Below are 19,357 nucleotides of genomic sequence, written 5' to 3'. Positions count from 1 at the left end.
AGCAAAACAAAGAAGCCAAAACAGTGATGCAAGTGAAAGCAATTTATTAAATAAACAAGGATACAATCTAGTCGTAACACCGACTCGGGTCATTTATTAATATTAGATGATATGCCGTTCCCGCTAACATTACTAGCACCTCTGAGCGTGCATCTATATAGCCCCGTTGTATTTTTGATATAATTTTAAAACTATTCATATATATTAGTATAGAAATATTATTAGATGTACCTGACACATTAGGGTTGGGAAGAGTGAGAGACGAATGTAAAGAAAGAAAGAAAGTAGTTTCATTTTTGAAGTAGTAATAAAAGTTAGTAGTTAATGTTATAGTCCCACCAACTTATCTGTGAACTGAGTGGTAGCGCCACCGTCGCCTTAGTGTTGCAAATTAATAAAAGTTACCCATGATTGGGTATGTCAGATAAGAAACTAGGTAAACATATAAACATAATTTTATTATTTTAAGCAATACATAACATTGTTTTATAATAATAAAATGGTAATATAAGTACTAAATAGTCTTCAAAAATTAATGTAGGTAGATACATACATTAGCTTTTTCTCTGGCTTTCAATTGATATAATGTAGGTACCCCACTTACAAACTAAATGTTTAGCAAAGTAGGCAAATGAAATTTAATAACTTGCAAATAAACTTCTTCTTCTTGCCCTTTTCCCACTCTAGGACGTTATATTAAAAAAAAGTGGAGTGGAGAGAATTTACGCTAAGCCAAACGTACCTATGCGGGAGAGCCCTCAGATTATTCCAGCGTTATTTTTACGTGACGAGAACTATAGGTAGTATCTATATAGATAGTATAGATAAATAGATAGTAATCACTCAGCTTTATATTTTTTAAGTTACAATTACGTTAAAAAGTAATCAATGAAAAAAATATCGGGTAATTTACAAAAAGAGAGTAGACAACACTAACCTGTAGCTGCCGAAATTCAACATGGCGGCCGTAGTTCCCATTTTCTCCATTTCACAGATAAGTTGGTGTGTCTGTATGTAAGATAGTCTATATATTATAATTATTGTTTGGCATCTGTGTGGGCCTGGGTATCCGGAAGCTATGTCCAGAATGCTTCCTTCTAAATGAATCCAAGAATCGATCGGACTAAGACTAGTTCTCACCATCAACGGTGGTGTGTTCTACTCCAAAAACTGGATCCTTTATTAGTGGTAAATAGAAATTGCGGTCTTATGTAACCGCCCACGCGCCGGAACACCACCACACCATTTCCGGTTCGTGTGTCAAAGTCACAATCAACAATTGTCAGCCATTTTTGACTGACACCGATTTAGCGCAAACATCATCTATGCTCTAAATGAATAAATAAACATTAAATTTAAATTAATCATTCTTGTTCAAAAGTTTAAATAAATAAAATAATCATGATTTGATCACCTACATATAGTACTTTTGTATTATATGCAAAATTAATATGGGCCATGTTCTATCTGTATGAACTAGAGGTCATATTCGTCGAGATAACATAGTTAGTCAACACATTACCGCTGCAAAGAATAGTATATTTTATAAACAATATAAAATCAAGTAAGTTATTTAAAACTGATTTATATTATTCAAATTTTGTATTTTAATACTTTTGGACTCTTAATTTTTTTACAAAAAACACATTTCTTGTTTAAACCTTGTTGTTGCTTGGTTTACATGTGTCTGTATTTCCCTGGAAATCGTTCGGAGGTTAACTTGGGTGCGTTAACCACTAAGAGTTAATAGTTAAATATAATATATCATAATTAATTTTAGTTAAATACAATATACCAATATATTACCAACTTAGCATTTTATAAAATAAATTCAAAAGTTACAAAAAAAATTTAATTATCATTATGGTACATTAAGTTAAAGTGTTTTATAAATCAGGCAGCGAGCCGCAATGTAGGAAATTAAACTGCGGTGTTCACCGGATGACACATCGTTAACCGGAGCGTTAATGCGCATAAAAAATGTACTAGGAAACGATAAATTTAATATATTTTCACAACTTCATCTCATAAGGCTCACATGGCTTTTTAAAAGCAGAGGCAAAACCTAATAGCTATAATAGATTTGTCAAGATTTCAAAAGGTTATCTAAGACAATTAGTACTTATGAAACTGTGTATATAAAATTGTTATTTATAAAACCTTATACATAGTATTGTCTTTTATTGACATAACCTTTACACATTTATAGAAAAAACTTTTTAACCGGATTAAAGTTATGTATTATTATAAATTTACAATTATTTAACATAATTTTAATTTTCCGACGTTCGGCGTGCTTTACAGCGTGCGTGGTCACGGTGACTGAAGACAAAAGGTGTTGGATGTCAAAAAGTATCACAGCCGTAGAGAAAGTTGCATTATCTGTATTAATTTCCCCGGAGTTGGTATCGACTAAAAGATGGAGGGTTTTGGCAAAAGTTGAGAAAATAGAGGACACCGTGACCATGAACGCTGTAAAGCACGCGAAACATCGGATAAATTTAAAATTATGTTATATAATTGTAAATTTATAATAATACATAACTTTAATCCGGTTAAAAAGTTTTTTCTTTAAATCTTATATATCTATCCTACTATATATATATATATGTTTATAGCCAACTTATCCGTTACTACATAATAAACGAAGAAAAATAATAATAATTATATGCATCTATAATAAATGCCTAACATGTATGTTTCTGTATTTAAACTCGAATTAATTTCGGTTCGACATCGTCATCGATTTGATCACTCAGCGGAAGATTCAGATTGACATAGCACGAACTATGACAAATAAAATAAGTTTTTGACATATCTAAGTGTTTCCCGAATATCACACAGCTTCGTAAAGTAGCTTAGCTTTGAAATATTAAAGCCACATTAACATGTTGCTTTCGTCCTGTGACGTTACCTCACACGCTTCTTATTTCTTCTCTTCAAGATTGACACTTCTAAGTGTAAATCACGCGAACGTATTTATCTTTTCAAGCACTTCAAGCGCTTCTAAAACACAGTATGCGCTGCCTGAAGCGTAATCAACCAATTGTTGCATGAAGTGACTTCGCATGTGAAATCCACAGAAGAGGTTTCCAGAATAAGAAGTTAATTCAAAAAGAAATGAAATTGTAGCTATGACAGGATATTTGCGTCCTTAGTAAAATCTACTTCTAGAAGTGTATAACTCTCATGGTGTTGGTAACACGATGAAGTATTTGGGAGGTTGTCGGTACTCAAAGTACAACTTGTACTGGCGCTGTTTGCATTTTAAAAATAATTTAGAGCCTAATATTTCCTTTACTTATAAAGTATATACCAAAATGTATTAATTTATATTTCAATATCAAATATAAATCGAACACAAGAGTAATAATGTGGAGTTTAATACCATTAAGGCGGTCTTTGGGACCGGGCGAGCGATAAACAAGCGATGACAATGCACGGGAAAATCCACTCAACTAAATTAACTCGCTACTTGTTACTGCAATAGGCTGCCTGTTACACCGTCGCGTAATCAATCGACTTGTTGAATAATCACGGAGTTTGTGGTGTGATTAAGAAGTATATTACATTTATAATTTATTTGATAAACAGACAGAAGACAAAAGGGCTGAAAGCTCACCTAATGCAAAAGTTAAATGGTCGCCCATAATCACTCATACTGCCAAAAGGATCACAAGTGCGTTGCCGGCTTGTTACGAGTTGGTACGCTGTTTTCTTGAGGGACCCTAAGTCGTATTGATTCGGATATACCTTGCTGAGCAGCTGTTTTACATAGTGCTACGCAGCACAAAGTACTATAGGAAGTGCTCAGTTGTGGAACACCAGATATCGAGGTGTATTCAGCTAAAGAATGGTGAAAACCTGCTCCGAAGTTTTATGCTTAATTAATATTAATTATCAACCACTAACTTTAGGCAGACCTTGATGAACTTATTTATAACTGACATAATAATGAGGAAAGGTTGGTACCGAATGAATTTGTTCACAAAAATGTTACATTATCCATGGCTACATTTATTTCCAAAGTATTAAAAGAATTGTCAAGCAATGCGAAGCCCGGGACAGGACAGTATTTAAATGGGTTAAGTAACCGTTAACCCTTTGTGAAAGCCAGTAATGTGTAATACATCATTTAACTATCAATATAAGCTCTTGCGCATTGCATATCTCACAAAATAAGACGTTTGTATGATATCTTTCTTATCTGCAACACACGAATATATACAATATTCTTAACCTACTATTAATAATAATTAAAAATTTGATTTATGCTGCCAGCATTAAAGGTACATAGGGACCTTTCTTTTAAATTTGTTTCAATATCTATTTATGAGTTTTTAATCATTATTATATATTTTTTCTTCTTCTACATTTTGATAATGAACTGGATAACAATAACTCATTACGAATACACGACACGATACGGTGTGACAGAAAGCCAGACAATTTTATTTGTGTTTCGTATAGGGAATCCGATACCAAACCATCCCTCAATGAACCCACGTAGAACCAACAAATGTATTGGATTGCTTGGAAAAATTTCAAATGTACCTATTTGAATTAACAACATTGTAGTATGGCGCAATTAAAATATCTCTCTAACCTTTTTAAAATATTATACTGCATTTAAGACCCGAAATTCACTCAAAAAGACATTTAATAATAGGATAACCTACTGGTCTTTTGTGCTTTCTAATTTATTAATTTTAATACATTTATAATTTGTAGTAATGAGGTGTTGTTTGATGATGTTTCTTCTTATAGGCAAGATATATTAAAGCAAAGATTCACGTATATAATGTGTGAATATTTTTTATATTGTGTTTAATATTAACACAGATAAATATGGGGTGTTTTAAATACATCCCGCACTACACGGTCACCGCATTTTACAAATTCAGTCAGTCGTAAAATATAACTCCGATAATACATAATACTCTTGGCAATGTCTTGAGAACAAAGTAACTTTGGAGGAATACGACATTCGAAGGGGAACGACGCCAGTTTGACTAGACGATCTGTCTGCTGTTACGCCCCGATTTTTATGTCCATTTTATAATAACGTCGACTTGGGTTATAGAGAAATCCATATAAACGTTACTAAACAGTCAATATCAATGTTAGTACTTACTTTTAGGTTAAATTATTTATTTTGCGACTTAATTCTTCAAAAATTAAACTTGAGTTTAATAACTCCAGCTCAACCAAAAGAAAAACATTTATGTATTTTAAAAATAACTACTACTGTTAAATTAAAGTCAACGGTAACTTAAGTGTAAATATTAATATAGGAATTGGTCATGAAACAGATTCAGAAATCTGAGGCCCAGACCTAAAGGGGTTGTAGCGCCACTGATTTATTTATTAATGAATCCATACAAAAATGTATAGTTAACATAGGTAATTTTTAGGCAAATATCCTGACATATAACCTTACTAATATATTTTAGCCACCTGCTTTACAAATTAATTACAATCTAAGTGAAATAGCTGTTTTCATTCATTGTTCCCATCTGATGATGAGAGATAAATTAAATTGTATCATATAATATGTCTTATAAGTAAATAAACTGAAATAAACCTTTGTATGTACATCTTTGATTTCCTTTGGGCAATTTCGACTTGATGCAAAGTCAACTCCCCTATACGACCGCAACCGTTATAGTTGAGAAAATAAACAGATGCCCGCCCAAAAGACACTTCCGTTATGGCGCCCGCCAGTCTGCCGGCACTTAGTTAGGGGAGCCAAAATTATTGATAAACTGCCTTTTGCTGTATGAGTTTCGCAAAGTATGAAACGTAAATAAAATATATCTATGTCGAAATAGGTAGCTTCTGGTCCTGACTTTATTTTCGTGAACAAACATAGAGTCTGGCTAATGAAAGAAGATAATTGAATTATTTAAAAACTTTCGGATGGCAACACAGAATGTCATTGAATTTCTTAGATTAGTATGATTTATTGTCTTGACACTTCATGCAATTACTCATTTTTATTTATATTATATATTTTTAGCCTAAACTATATTTTATTAATAAGGTAGCCTAAACTTTGTTTTAATTGATATAATATTTCATTTCTTACGCAGGATTTCATTATTCCGAATAAAGTTGTGTTTTATAATAAATATAGTTTTAGTTTTTCATGCAATGCTTGTTATTTTAAGTATCAATAGTAAAATACTAAATACGTATAGTATTTAATTTCATAGAAATACAGTTATTATCAATCTAAAAAATAATAAAATAAAATTAAGTTTAATCCACAAAATTTATCAAACTTTTAGGGATACCATACTAAATTTCTGAATTTCATCGAAAACTCTCTCCATTTATTAATTTAGTTCGATTAACTTATAAGCTAATTTCACGCAACAATTTTTTATATAATATTTTCTTAAAAGATAATGCCAACAACAACAACATGCCCACCGATTAACTACGAAGTTGGTTAAGAAATCTTGCGATTTTAATAAATAACAATAAAAGTTTAACTTAAATAGGTACCATTTAGCATTTTCATACAATAAAACGTCCGTCGTTCCACAACTAAGCGTTTTTTAAGGCATTTTTGGTGCACAGCGGAACCAAATGCTTAAGGGTATTTCCAAGCCAATATGACTGAGGGTCCTTGAAGAAAAGAGCGTACCAATTTTTAAAAGGCTGGCAACACATTCATGACTCCTTTGGCATTGAGAGTGTCCATCCGCGGCGGTATCATTTAACAGATGACCCTCCTGCCCCTGTTCTTTTAATTATGTATGTTTTTTAATTCTTTGTAATATTTATCTATGTAAACTAACAAATTGCATAATATACTATAAGCATTATGATTGCATATTTTGTTCTTTTTTTTCATGCCTTGTCGGTGCGACTATAAATAAATATATTCTCTTGGTAATTCAATTGTCTTTGATACTAAAAAGTAACCCTGATAGGAGATTTCCCATAAACCGTACGCAATCGTCTCGAGATAACTGTAATGATCCCTAATTACTGTTTCTTGTACTCGAGATAAATCTCGGTTTTGTTAATCGGATTTCCCCTTTGATAAGTTTTAGGGAAGTAGGTACTCATGTATTTGTTTACTAAACTTTGCTAAATAATTCAAATTACTGTTAAATTAAAGAAGAGTTTATTTGCAAAAGTTTGAATGTTTTGATCATTTTTATAATTATTTTGCTTTAATTTATCGTAGATTATATAAAGTGAGAAATCGGATGTAATTCACAATAGCATATTCCCGTTATAAATAATTAGTGAATGAAATGTATTTATTAAAATAGTAAAATAATAACTTCTTAAGCTAGAAATTAAAAAAAAAACAAATTTCACACCTTAAAAAGGCAAAAACGACATGGTTTCGCCTATTAATAAGTAACAAAATACTAAAAATATCTTTATACACAATAGACTGCGCGGCGGCTTGAAATATCCCAACATTTCCAACAATTATTGTTATTTTCAATCAATTTACACAAATCCTTGATATTATAAATAAATCCTGAAGTATTTCCAAACCAATTTGACTTACAGTCCTTCATGAAAAGAGCGTACCGATTCTTAAAAGGCCGATCAGCACTTGCGAGCCTATTGGCAATGTAAAAAAAATCAGTGGCGCTACAACCTCTTTAGGTCTGGGCCTCAGATTTCTGAATGTGTTTCACGATCATTTTTAAATCTAATAGGCAAGTAGATGATCAGCCTCCAGTGCCTGACACACGCCGTCGACTTTTTATATCTAAGACATGTCGCATTACGATGTTTTCGTTCACCGTTCGAGCAAATGTTAAATGCGCACATAGAAAGAAAGTTCATTGGTGCACAGCCGGGGATCGAACCTACGACCTCAGGGATTAGAGTCGCACGCTGAAGCCACTAGGCCAACATTGCTCAAGGAATGTAATGTTTCACTTAAAATCAGATTAGGCTCCTGTTACATAAAAAATATACCTAAACTGCCAAGCTATTAAAATCCGTGCAGTTTTAATTTTATCCACGAACCGTGTCAGAGGACTTTGTCTTACAAACAGTGTTATAGTTCGACCTTAACCGTATCTAAATAACTTTTAATCAGCACTTGTAAACAACAGTATGTAACAGTTAATAGATACCTAGTAACATAAACAAGGATCGCGTGTCTGTCCACAATTACCAGCCTGCTAATATTTATCTTCCTTGAAAGCCTTGCAACTTTACTAATTTAAACCATTTCAATTTAAAACTAAGATAATATTTTTCATTACGTATGTTTAAAGTTATTGTATTTATGTGAAATATGCAGAGCTTTGAGAAATTCTTAACCAGCAATTAAAAAAAGTATAAAAAAACCTATCATTTAAATTGTTTAACAGTAATACTCTTTCCAAAGGGAAGACATGCAAATGGACTTGCTTCGTGAATTTGCGTAGAAAAGAGTTCCTGTGGTAGCGAAGAGCACCAGCCACCCACTCAATACGAATCCAAATTTCACTACTAGACATTCATTTATCAATTTGTCAATGTTGTCCAACTGACTAAGTAACCAATGACTGACTCCAATGGGACCGGATTGGTCAGTCAGTCATTGTATGTCTTTAGCTGTCGAAATAACTTTGTTAGCGCGATTCAGAGTGTGACATCATCATAGTGTTTGTAGATTGTAGGTGCATTGTATTGATGTTTTGGTTATCTGGGACTAATATATCAAATCGATATTAAATATATAGTCGTAGTAATCACCTCTATGACCCAAATATGGTTAAGGCAGTCACTCCGCTGGCATTACTCAAAGTGAGTCTTAGCCTCCGAGACAAGAGAACGCTATATTCCATGGTTTAGAGAAATATTGACAAAACAATAGGAAAGTATATTTAAAGCTACACAAACATTCTATGGTATTTACAATATTCTTAAAAAACTTATTCTTCTTCTTTCCTTCAACTATAATTTGGGCCATGGGGTTCAAGTGCACAGGCGCTAATTAAATATTTAAGTTGGCACCCGGTCGATAGTACCGGCGCCATTTGTCAATATTTTATTATTATTATAACTATGTAGGTTAACAAAACAATGGATTCAAAAATAAATGTCTAGTAGTGAAATTTGGATTTGGATTGAGTAAGTGACTGGTGCTCTTCTCTACGTAGGCAAGAATGTTGCTTTATCAGAAGCAACCATAGAAACTCTTTTCTACGGAAAATCACAAGTCACAAATCTAAATACCTTTAAAGACAAATTTGCGCGCCATTGTGGTAGAATATTCGAACTTACGATTGTACCACCTTACACATTATGTACCATATTCTTGAAATAAATAAATTATTATTATATTATTATTATTATTATAATCGTAATTCTACGATTGCAGCCTGTTTTAACTAACCAAGCCCCATTTTTTTTTCAGGTCACCAATGCGGTTTGAAGCGTGACCTTCAGCGACAACATGAGCCAATGGTTGCTCATCCTTACCATTATTTTCATCAATGTCAAAGGTAGGTCCACTATTATTAGCCTCAATATATATCGCTAACCTTACTTATTTATGTTCTTCGTTCAATAAATTGAAATTTAACGAAATTTTATGTGTAATAAATAATATACCCAGATTATTATTATCGTGACAATAGCTTTTTACAAGTTATATAATACTTTTTTTACGACTAATATATACAACAAGAAATTGTTTTAAGAAATTGAGGTTGTGAGTGCGTGTGCCTTTAAGGGTCTCAAGAAGAGGCATTCGCGAAACACCATAAGCCTTGATGGTTTTAATCAACCTTTCTTTAGGTCATTAAATTTTAATATGATATAATGGTACGATCGAGAAATATTGTTAGCCAAAGAATGGACACTAAACCATGCAATCAAACATAAAAAAAAACATTCTAAGATCATTAACTCATTTATTTTCAGATATATCAGGTAGCTGGGAAGAATGGTGGACCTATGATGGCATATCAGGTAATATATAATTTATTGTAATATTATTATTTCTGTGTAATAAGCATACGCATCTCGGTAGGTCTGTAAAATTTGTTTTAAGAAATATCGAAACTAAATACCAATGGCGCTACAACCTTTTAGGCCTGGCCAGAAATCTGTATCTTTTCCATGATTATTTCTAATGGCAAGGATGAAGCCACTAGGCCAACAGAAACATTATAATATTTATCTGGTCTCGTCCTGTTGTTACTCTTTTAAACAAAAGAGGAAAGGCGCCATTTTATACTCACGATAAAATTGTTTCTATTAAGAAGTATAACATGCTGATTGCTGTTGCGACCTGAGCTACTATTTTTAATCGCCAACGATTTAATACACAATAATATATGTAGTAAGGAGTTACTTTGGCCCATATTAAGAAGGAATAAAACATTATGATATAACATCTATCAGGAGTACGAATGATAGAAACACTCACTTAACATTAGTATACAAAACTATTATACAAGAAATTTTAGAAATTTTAGTTAATAAAAATGCGAGTTTAATCATATTATTTAATTCGTTTTTGGAAGTAAATATTTCTGGTTTTACTCCAAAAACTTGACTATCTAAAACACTTAAATTATTCATAGACAAAGTTATATTTTGATAATTACATTTAGTCTGAAAGTGGGACAGTATCACATTATAATACTGTGATAAAACTAATGTTGAATGATAAAATCTTAATGACAGTTACGCCCTCTATTCGATGGAATTGTTTGAATTATTAAACGATCCACACTTAGGTTATTTTGATAGTGTTTTGAATAATACTGAAGGTTCTTTGTGGGTTAGGATTTATGCTGAGGATTTAAATATAATCCTGTGTATAATTATGATTCAATTTGGTAAAAACTTTTACAGTTTTTATCACCTTGTTGTGACGTGTTTATAAGACTAGTCAACGCGAAGTCTATTAAGGGAAGCTTGACTTATTAATTATGTAATTTACTTCTGAAATTGACTGCTTCTTCTATGAGGCATGATTACGGGAATGCTTTAAGTTTTCTAATTTAAGACCTAAAAAAATAACCTACAAGCTTTCAGTTACAAATACATACCTATGTATTTTAGCATTTTTTTATAGAACAGGCAGGAGGCCTGATGTTAAGTGATACCGCCGCCCATGGACACTCACAATGCCAGAGGGCTCGCGAGTGCGTTGCCGGCCTTTTAATTTTTAATTTTACCTACAGACACTCCTGTTTCCATCACCGTACGAGCGAGTGGTAATGATGATGAATGATACACAGCCAGGGTTTTATCTTACGATGTCAGAGTCAGTCACTCGCTGAAGCCACTAAACCAATAAAAAAAAACTCTTTTAGTTGAAAGATACTTACCTTTCAACTAAAAGAACTTGTCGCGATATAACATCAGTAGAACATTCTTAGGTCCATAATGAAAAATGGCAACAAATCCAAGCGTAATGACCGTTTCGGATAATGACTTCCGATTCCCGGGTACACCCTAATGTTACACGGGCGAATGCACTGATGGGACGAAGTTAATTCAGTGATACCATAGTCAGATTTGAACAACGATTAACATGAAACTATAGTTATTTAATTCTAAAGTCGGAATTTAGTTCTTAGTAAATGTTATCTTTTAAGTACAATATGTTCGATACTCAAAATATTTAGTACTGATAATGGTACTACTATTGATAGATACTATGGAAAATTGTTCGGATTAATAACTGCAGCTGAGTTTCATCATAGGACGTCAAGGCAGAATACGAAATACCATCCGTATCACCTCGTCATCCACAACTGAACGTAACAAACAACGAAATCAGCTGACCACTGAACTATTTCTGAACCAATTTGACTTAGAGTCCATCAAGATCACAGCGTACCAATTCTAAAAAGGCCGGCCTCAATAATGAAACCAACAACCAAGATAATAAAAAAATCAACCCTGGAAACAGACGACGCCGGAGCTATGCATTATTAAAGAATTTAATAATATTAATTTTATTTCATGATAACAAATAACATTAAACAATTATAAAGATTAAGAGTAAGTACTTAATTAAGAGGTTACAACCTAATATTTTACCACACAAAATTATGAATTTCTTTTTTAGTCAATAATGCGCAATTTTTTTGCTAACTTTACACGTCAGCGGTTTCCAAATATTGTCAGAACCCATTAAAATCCGTAGAGTAAGATACGCGCAAATAACCAAAAAAAAACTCTTTGTCTAAGCCCTAAGGCATAGCATACGTAAAATATATATTTTGTATTACTTTTGTTGAGGGTAGGTAATGCATAATTTGACACAGCCGATCGCCATGCTTGATTACAAATTCTATTTTGTTTTTTTATTATTGATTAGACGTTGTATTGTTCCATATTTGATTTAACTATTAATTACGCCTTTAATATTACAGTATAGGTATACTGTTTGTGTTTGTAGTAAAAGGAAAAGTATGTGAATCAGTCAAACCTTTCCCGTTGTTCCTGTTATTGTTCCCTTATCCCTATAACTCGATTGCGTACTTGGATGGATTAGGTAAGCGCTGAGCCTTCTCAGGGTCCTCATGTCATTTTTAAACACGTATATCCTTTCTATAACATTTTTTCATAAGTATATAATTATCCTCCTTGACATGCGTGATGATTGAGACCAAAAATAAAATAAAAGAAATTGTGTATCAGCAGCCACCGAACCGTCATTTGGCATCTGGTACAACGTCGCTGATGTGATTTGTTATCTACGGCCTATCAGTCGTACTCAGAGTCGTTGAATTAAAGTTAACTGCTAGTAGATAGCTACCACAGTGAGTCATTGCTCTTTGCTTTCTTAAAAGATTAAGCGACTGGTACGATTTAAAGAACTAAGAAATCGAATAACAAAGCTTTATTCAAAGCATAATTTTAAAATATCTGTACAATTATACAACTGATATTATTTATAGGTCCTGGTTTCTGGGGTCTAATCAATCCCCAATGGAGTATGTGCAACAAGGGAAGACGACAGAGCCCAATCAATATAGAACCAGACAAGTTGTTGTTTGATCCATGGCTCCGAGATGTGCAGTTTGACAAACACAAGGTACGAATTCTTAAGTGTTTTTTCATTGTCTACATATGTGTATTGCTTTATTTTTTCCATTATTTATGTTTAATTAATTGTATATCCTGCCTTTAACTACTAAACTACTGAAACTAAAAAAAAACTTTTCTTACTAAACATCCTACGACTGGACTAACGTACCGTATACTTATGCAGTTAAGTTAAAAACGGGTATGCTTTTCTAGTTTTTTCAAAGCACACTCACTATAAGCTTTAACTGTCAGATTCTTTGTAGCGCAATCTTAAGATTGGGACATTTGCATTGCGAATTAACTATGTCAAAATTGCATACTAAATATCAAAATCAGTGTTCTATTAAACGTTAGTGTACCGATGCTGCATTAGATTTTTATAGATAAGCCTGACACACAACAAGGATTTTTGAAATAACAGCCGACTTCATATTGCGTTTACTAATCGTAAGAGTAAATTACGTTTACACGGAGACGATAACAATAGAAAATTCACGCATTTAATTTAGTGAGAATTTAGTTAAGCCACAACTTGATAATCGCATAATGTTTGGATTAACATAGGAATGGCCAGTAATCCGCTCAACAGTTAAGTCAACAGAGAATTTAAGCACGTAGTACATTGCTTCTTACATAAGAAGTGCACAATATATTTCCCTAGATAAGTAAGCGCAAGCGGTAATGTTTATGCAACAATGGCATAAGGTGGCTTTAATAGTGGTGTTTTTACCTTAATATGTTATATTTATCTTGGCATGTAGTGCCTGTTTATTGTAGTTATGATGCCGTTTATAAATTGGTTCCTAACAAAAACATGGTATACTTTTGAGTCTAAGTTTTTATGGGCGACCCTCAGGATTATTGGACCCCTTTGCGACACATATAAAACAGATATTTAAAAATTAATTGGGTATTACAAGAAAGTAATTAATATTAGAGCAGTGTTGGCCTAGTGGCTTCAGCGTGCGACTCTCATACCTGAGGTCGTAGGTTCGATCCCCGGCTGTGCATCAATGGACTTTCTTTCTATGTGCGCATTTAACATTCGCTCGAACGGTGAAGGAAAACATCGTGAGGAAACTTACATGTCTTAGACCCAAAAAGTCGACGGCGTGTGTCAGGCACTGGAGGCTGATCGCCTACTTGTCTATTAAATTTAAAATGATCATGAAACAGATTCAGAAATCTGAGGCCAAGACCTAAAGAGGTTGTAGCGCCACTGATTTATTTATTTTATTACAAGAAAGTATTTTAAAATTTAATAACTTCAAATATTGTAAAAGCCTTCTAAATGTAAAAATACAGGAGCGCTAGAATATTTTAGGTCTGAACCTAAGATTTCTGTAGCTATTTCGTGATCATTTGTTTATTCTAATAGGCAACAAGGTGATTCCGTGCCCGACACTCGCCGTCAACGTTTTTGTGTCCAAGGCAAGCCGGTCTCACAATTTTTCTCTCTCCGTATGACCATGTGTTAAATGCGATGATGATGAAATGCCCATTCATGCAGACGTAGTTCAAGTTCAGTTCCCTTCCCTCTTGGATGAGAGATGAGGTCTAAAGGCACTAAGGTGTTCCCTATTTTCACACCTAAAGAATCGGGTTTTTTTTCTGATGGTATATTTAGTTTGAATACATAATGTTTCAGGTATCTGAAATCAAAGTAAAAATCTAACTACAGTTTTAACTATAACAAAAACGCGTCATGAATCGTGATAGCGTGCTTGATAGCATATCGCTTTCGCATGCATTAGCATTGAATTACATTCAGTGCATATGAATTACCAACATGACTTAAGCATTTTATTCATACTATTTGCATGCTGTAACTTTGTCAGTATAAATAGAACAATTTATTAAAACATTGTAACCATTTAGGAAATCTGAGCCATAGTTGTAGCGGTTAGATCACCCATTTTATAGATACATATCTGCTGAAAAATGGTTTGATTACCAGTCGCAAATTTTTTAATTTTCCTTCCTGTGGCCGACGCGACACGCTGCTGACTTTTCGGGGCTTTGGTATGCTGGATTTCGTTATAATGTTTTCCTAAAACGTATTAGCTAGTGTTAAAAATCATTCAAAATTATTAACAATAGTCATTATTTACTATTATTATTATTAAAGCTTTATTAATCCACACAACAATTGGTTCGTTTACATTCCTTAATATTAGTATTAGTTGTGTTATTATAAGTTTTAAAAAATTTAAGTTAGATTTTTTTTTAATGGTCTAGTTTTTGTATGGCCCCTTTAAGGGTAAAAGCCTTCTCCATATTTTTCCAATTTTCCTTGTCTTGAGCAACATTCATCCAGTTGCCCCCGCCAGTTCTATAATGTCATCCTATACATCTCTTTCCAGTAGGTCCAGTCCATTTCGTTATTTCCATCTTTTATCCCGCGCTCTAGCAATATGACCTGCCCATTTCCATTTTAGCCTTAGAGCTTGTACAAGTGCATCTGTAAGTTTTTTCTGTATTTACTATATCATACGTATAATATCTCACCGATATCGATGTTAGTAAAACATGGATTGTTCCCTAAGTTGGAACATATCTAATTCAATAAAAGTTGCATCTTTATGACCCTTAATTTTCGAGAAATTATTAAACATGTATTATACACCTTCCAATTTTAGCATTTTATGTGCTTGGAAGCCTAAATTATCGTGTCATACATATATCTTATTCCAACAATGTCTCTTATATATATTTTATTCTGCCTTATATAATACGGTTTTAATTTATAACACATAAAGGCATGGTATTTTGTTTAAAACAATTATGTATGTATGTTATCAATCAATTCTGTCCAACAACGTTGATTTTATGAATTTTAGACGTGATTATTTAGTAGCAATACTAGATTTTTTTCCGTTACTGAAGCTTTACAGAGTGAATTTGTTTCATACAAATTAAGATTATGATCTCATATTATTTGTGAAACAAAATTGAATACCAATATGTTTGTTGTTTTCCTTTTGATTTATTTATTTTTAATTATTATTATTATAAATATCTAGGTTAAGATAATTCTGAACACTGTATTTTTGTGTGTGGGAAATAAATTAAATCTTAAAAAGTTGTCTAAAGTATAAATGCAAACTTAAAAAGATTTCTGTAAAAGCGTTATCTTTCAAGGAATAATTCATTCCAGTCAAAACAATGCCTTCGCGTGTCAGCATGTAATAACTCATCTTAAGTCAAACCGCTCTAATCAAGGTGTGACCAATTGATTGATTGAAACCAAACTACTAGTTAGTTTCCTGATTCATTACTTTACACAAATTTTACAAGAAAAACGTACATAAAACTAGCTATTTCAAAGTTGAAACTTTAGAAATAAATGTAACACAATTTCCCAATCTTTTTAATGTCCCACAACCATGAAACTAACTGATTTCTGACCCATATCAATTATTGTGTTGCCTAAAAACAAATTTAGATCATCTCGGTCTATATACCGTTTCATCCGAAACTACCGAAGACTAACTACATTTGATATCGGGAATACTATTCGATTATAAACAGCTGACAGTTCTTATAAAAAAGATGTAGACTTGTATGTTCAGTGTAGTATAACACTTTTCTACCATCGATATTTTGATGTTATGAATTTTTTATAATGTCCTGATGTAATTTCTGATTTTAATGGTGAATTTTGGGTCGATTCTTGGCGATAAGTATGACTTGCATTTGTCACGTAGCTATTTATATACTGAATTCTTAAATAACAATAGTATTAAAAGTAACTATTATGACTTTAACTCGCTGCGTTAATGCGTTAACCATTAAGCTGTAGATTAGGGATGATCGATATTAGAAAAACATCGATATTGAATTCAATGTCATAATCGAAAGCCCAACATCGATGTCCGGTATTTATCGAAAACGAAACATCGATTTTTGCATTAATTATTGACGAATAAATAAAATGCAGTGAAATGGTTCGAAATTGATTAAAAGCAGAATAAATTATTACATATTCCGATACTTTTTACCAACTGTCTGAATGAATAGTAATTTTGATAATGAAGAACGTTTTAATCTATTTCTTTGTTGATAAAGAGTAGTAAGAGCGAGCGAGACAACGAAAAATGATCATCGAGCATCCCTACTGTAGGTTAATTGTGCTATTATTTAATTTTCTATATTTAATTGACATTATAAAGAATTGGAATCGCTACCCAGTTTGGAAGAGTGATCCATGTTAAGTCAGTGGTGCCTTTCTAAGAATCAATAGACATTTGGTATACATTTAAAAAAATAATTATTCACAGGTCAGCGGCGTGCTTCAAAACACGGGACAATCTCTGGTATTTCGCGTAGAGAAGGACTCAAAACACCAAGTGAACATCAGTGGAGGTCCGCTGTCATATCGATACCAGTTTGAGGAGATCTACTTCCACTATGGCTTGGAAGACAATAGAGGGTCCGAACATCAGATAGACCATCATACATTTCCGGGAGAGGTTGGTACTTACGTAATTTATGTTGTATGTGATTCAAACAACAGAAATTATTACACTCATACGAAATGCGAGATTTAGAAGTATTACGATAAATGTTTTCAACGTATTTCAGACCTGATGATTAGATGTATTGAGTCTGTAATCTATATATATAAAAATGAAACCCGTTTTCCGTTGTCACGACATAATATGAAAACGGCTTGACCGATTTGTCTGATATTTTTTTTGTTGTGTTTGTAATTGTCAGGAGAAGGTTCTTATAAAAGAAAAAAGAAAAAAATTGCGCGGAAAATTAGAAAATTTAAGAATACTTAACCACCATACAATTCGAAGTTTTTGACGTAACCTTATGGCGTTTGACATAACATTGACAGAATGCGTGCTGCAAATATCGTCAAAGAGGATGTAAGAAAAATGAATATCGTTTAAAATAAATGCTTCGATCGGAGTTATTATATTGATAATATCATAATATGCGAGCCAGAAAAACAAACAAAGAATGTTGTATAACATAAAGCATTAGAATAATAAACACTTTGTTCCTGAAATATTTTTTAATTAATTATACCAATTTGAAATCAATATTCATAGTTAAGACAGGACAACGTCTGTCGGGTCCGCTAGTTTATTTATGTACATAATGTAAACCTTCGTTTATAACCGTTAACTAAATTATTTTCTAACGTACTCGCGTAAAGCAAAGACAATATAATACTTTCAATACTTTAGTCTCAAATGACCAAGCATTTGATTTCTAATATTTAATGTTAACGTGCTGTATAAAATTCCATAACATGTGTGAAAATCTTATTTTTTTTAAAGAAAACACATAGCTTTTAATAAAAGTAAATGTTTATTAATACCTAAACTAAACAAAATATTTTATTTACAATATCCTTAACCTAAATTGTAATGATAAAAATACAAAATTAATAAAAAGAAAATTACAATTTAATACAGTTCGGTTACTGTGTACGCCGGCAGCATTTCCTCGCTGTATTGCGATACTAATTCGTTGAGAGAGAAAAGCACCAGCAAATCTTTTTTGACGCCTGTGCACTTGAACCCCACGGCCCAAGAGTCTATTTCTCTACTCCAAAGAAAACCAAGTCGAAGTTGCAGGAAATATACAATCTAACAGTTATGCTATGAATTTTTCGAATAGCCTTACAAATTCGGCTTTTTCTGCCAACATTAATCAAAACAAACAATTAATAAAAAATTATTTATTAATGTAAATCGTATTCGGACACACGAACATAGTGTCAAAATTATAGAACACTAAGACTGTTAATGAACATTATTAGTATTGTAGAAAATTAAGTCAATATATTATTACTTAGCCATAATTATTGTATATGCTAGATTGTATTTCATGTAAAGTCGCACAATTTTTGTGAGCTTTACTGTAGGAAAAAAATTAATGTAAATAAAGAGTTAAAAGAGGGGTATGAGATAAACAAAAATGCATAATTTAAGTTCGAGATGAACAAAGTTATATCTGCCCGGTCACAAATTAACACCTGAAATATTATCAGCTGTTATTACTCTCGAAGGACAAACTTCCGAACAACAATCGCTTAGATAATTTTACACAATGTCTGCAAGACAATAGTCTTCTTAATGAACTGCGAATTTTTTGTAACTCTTTTGTTTGTGGCTTGTTTTAGTACACTTTTTAAAGTCTAATCGGAAGCTCTCTGTGTGTCAAAGATATCCTTATTTGTCTGTACTATTTGATTACGATGGCGAATAATGAAATTTAGACAAAAATACCTAGTCGTTGGTAAATAACCTCAAACATATTTTAAAATATTTATATACTTTTCCATATAATAATAATAATAGCCTTTTATTTC

The 19,357-nt window shown here is 32.4% G+C and overlaps 1 protein-coding gene across 3 annotated transcripts in view; it reads left to right on the top strand.

Moving 5' to 3' along the window:
- LOC125056585 (carbonic anhydrase-related protein 10) overlaps positions 1–19,357 on the top strand; it is a 60,370-nt gene that overhangs the window by 31,360 nt on the left and 9,653 nt on the right. Inside the window, exons 1-5 of one of the 3 annotated variants that reach the window (XM_047659759.1) lie at positions 1,463–1,564; positions 9,389–9,476; positions 9,898–9,945; positions 12,897–13,033; positions 17,307–17,498. In XM_047659759.1, the coding sequence (XP_047515715.1) occupies positions 9,428–9,476; positions 9,898–9,945; positions 12,897–13,033; positions 17,307–17,498 (426 nt within the window). In that variant the 5' untranslated portion in view covers positions 1,463–1,564; positions 9,389–9,427. Of the gene's footprint in view, positions 1–1,462; positions 1,565–9,388; positions 9,477–9,897; positions 9,946–12,896; positions 13,034–17,306; positions 17,499–19,357 lie in introns of those variants that run through there. The other 2 variants (XM_047659761.1, XM_047659760.1) reach the window with 2 other exon arrangements.

This window comes from Pieris napi, chromosome 15, assembly GCF_905475465.1.
Source record: "Pieris napi chromosome 15, ilPieNapi1.2, whole genome shotgun sequence".
Taxonomy (NCBI): domain Eukaryota; kingdom Metazoa; phylum Arthropoda; class Insecta; order Lepidoptera; family Pieridae; genus Pieris; species Pieris napi.
This window is presented reverse-complemented; position numbering and strand designations above follow the sequence as displayed.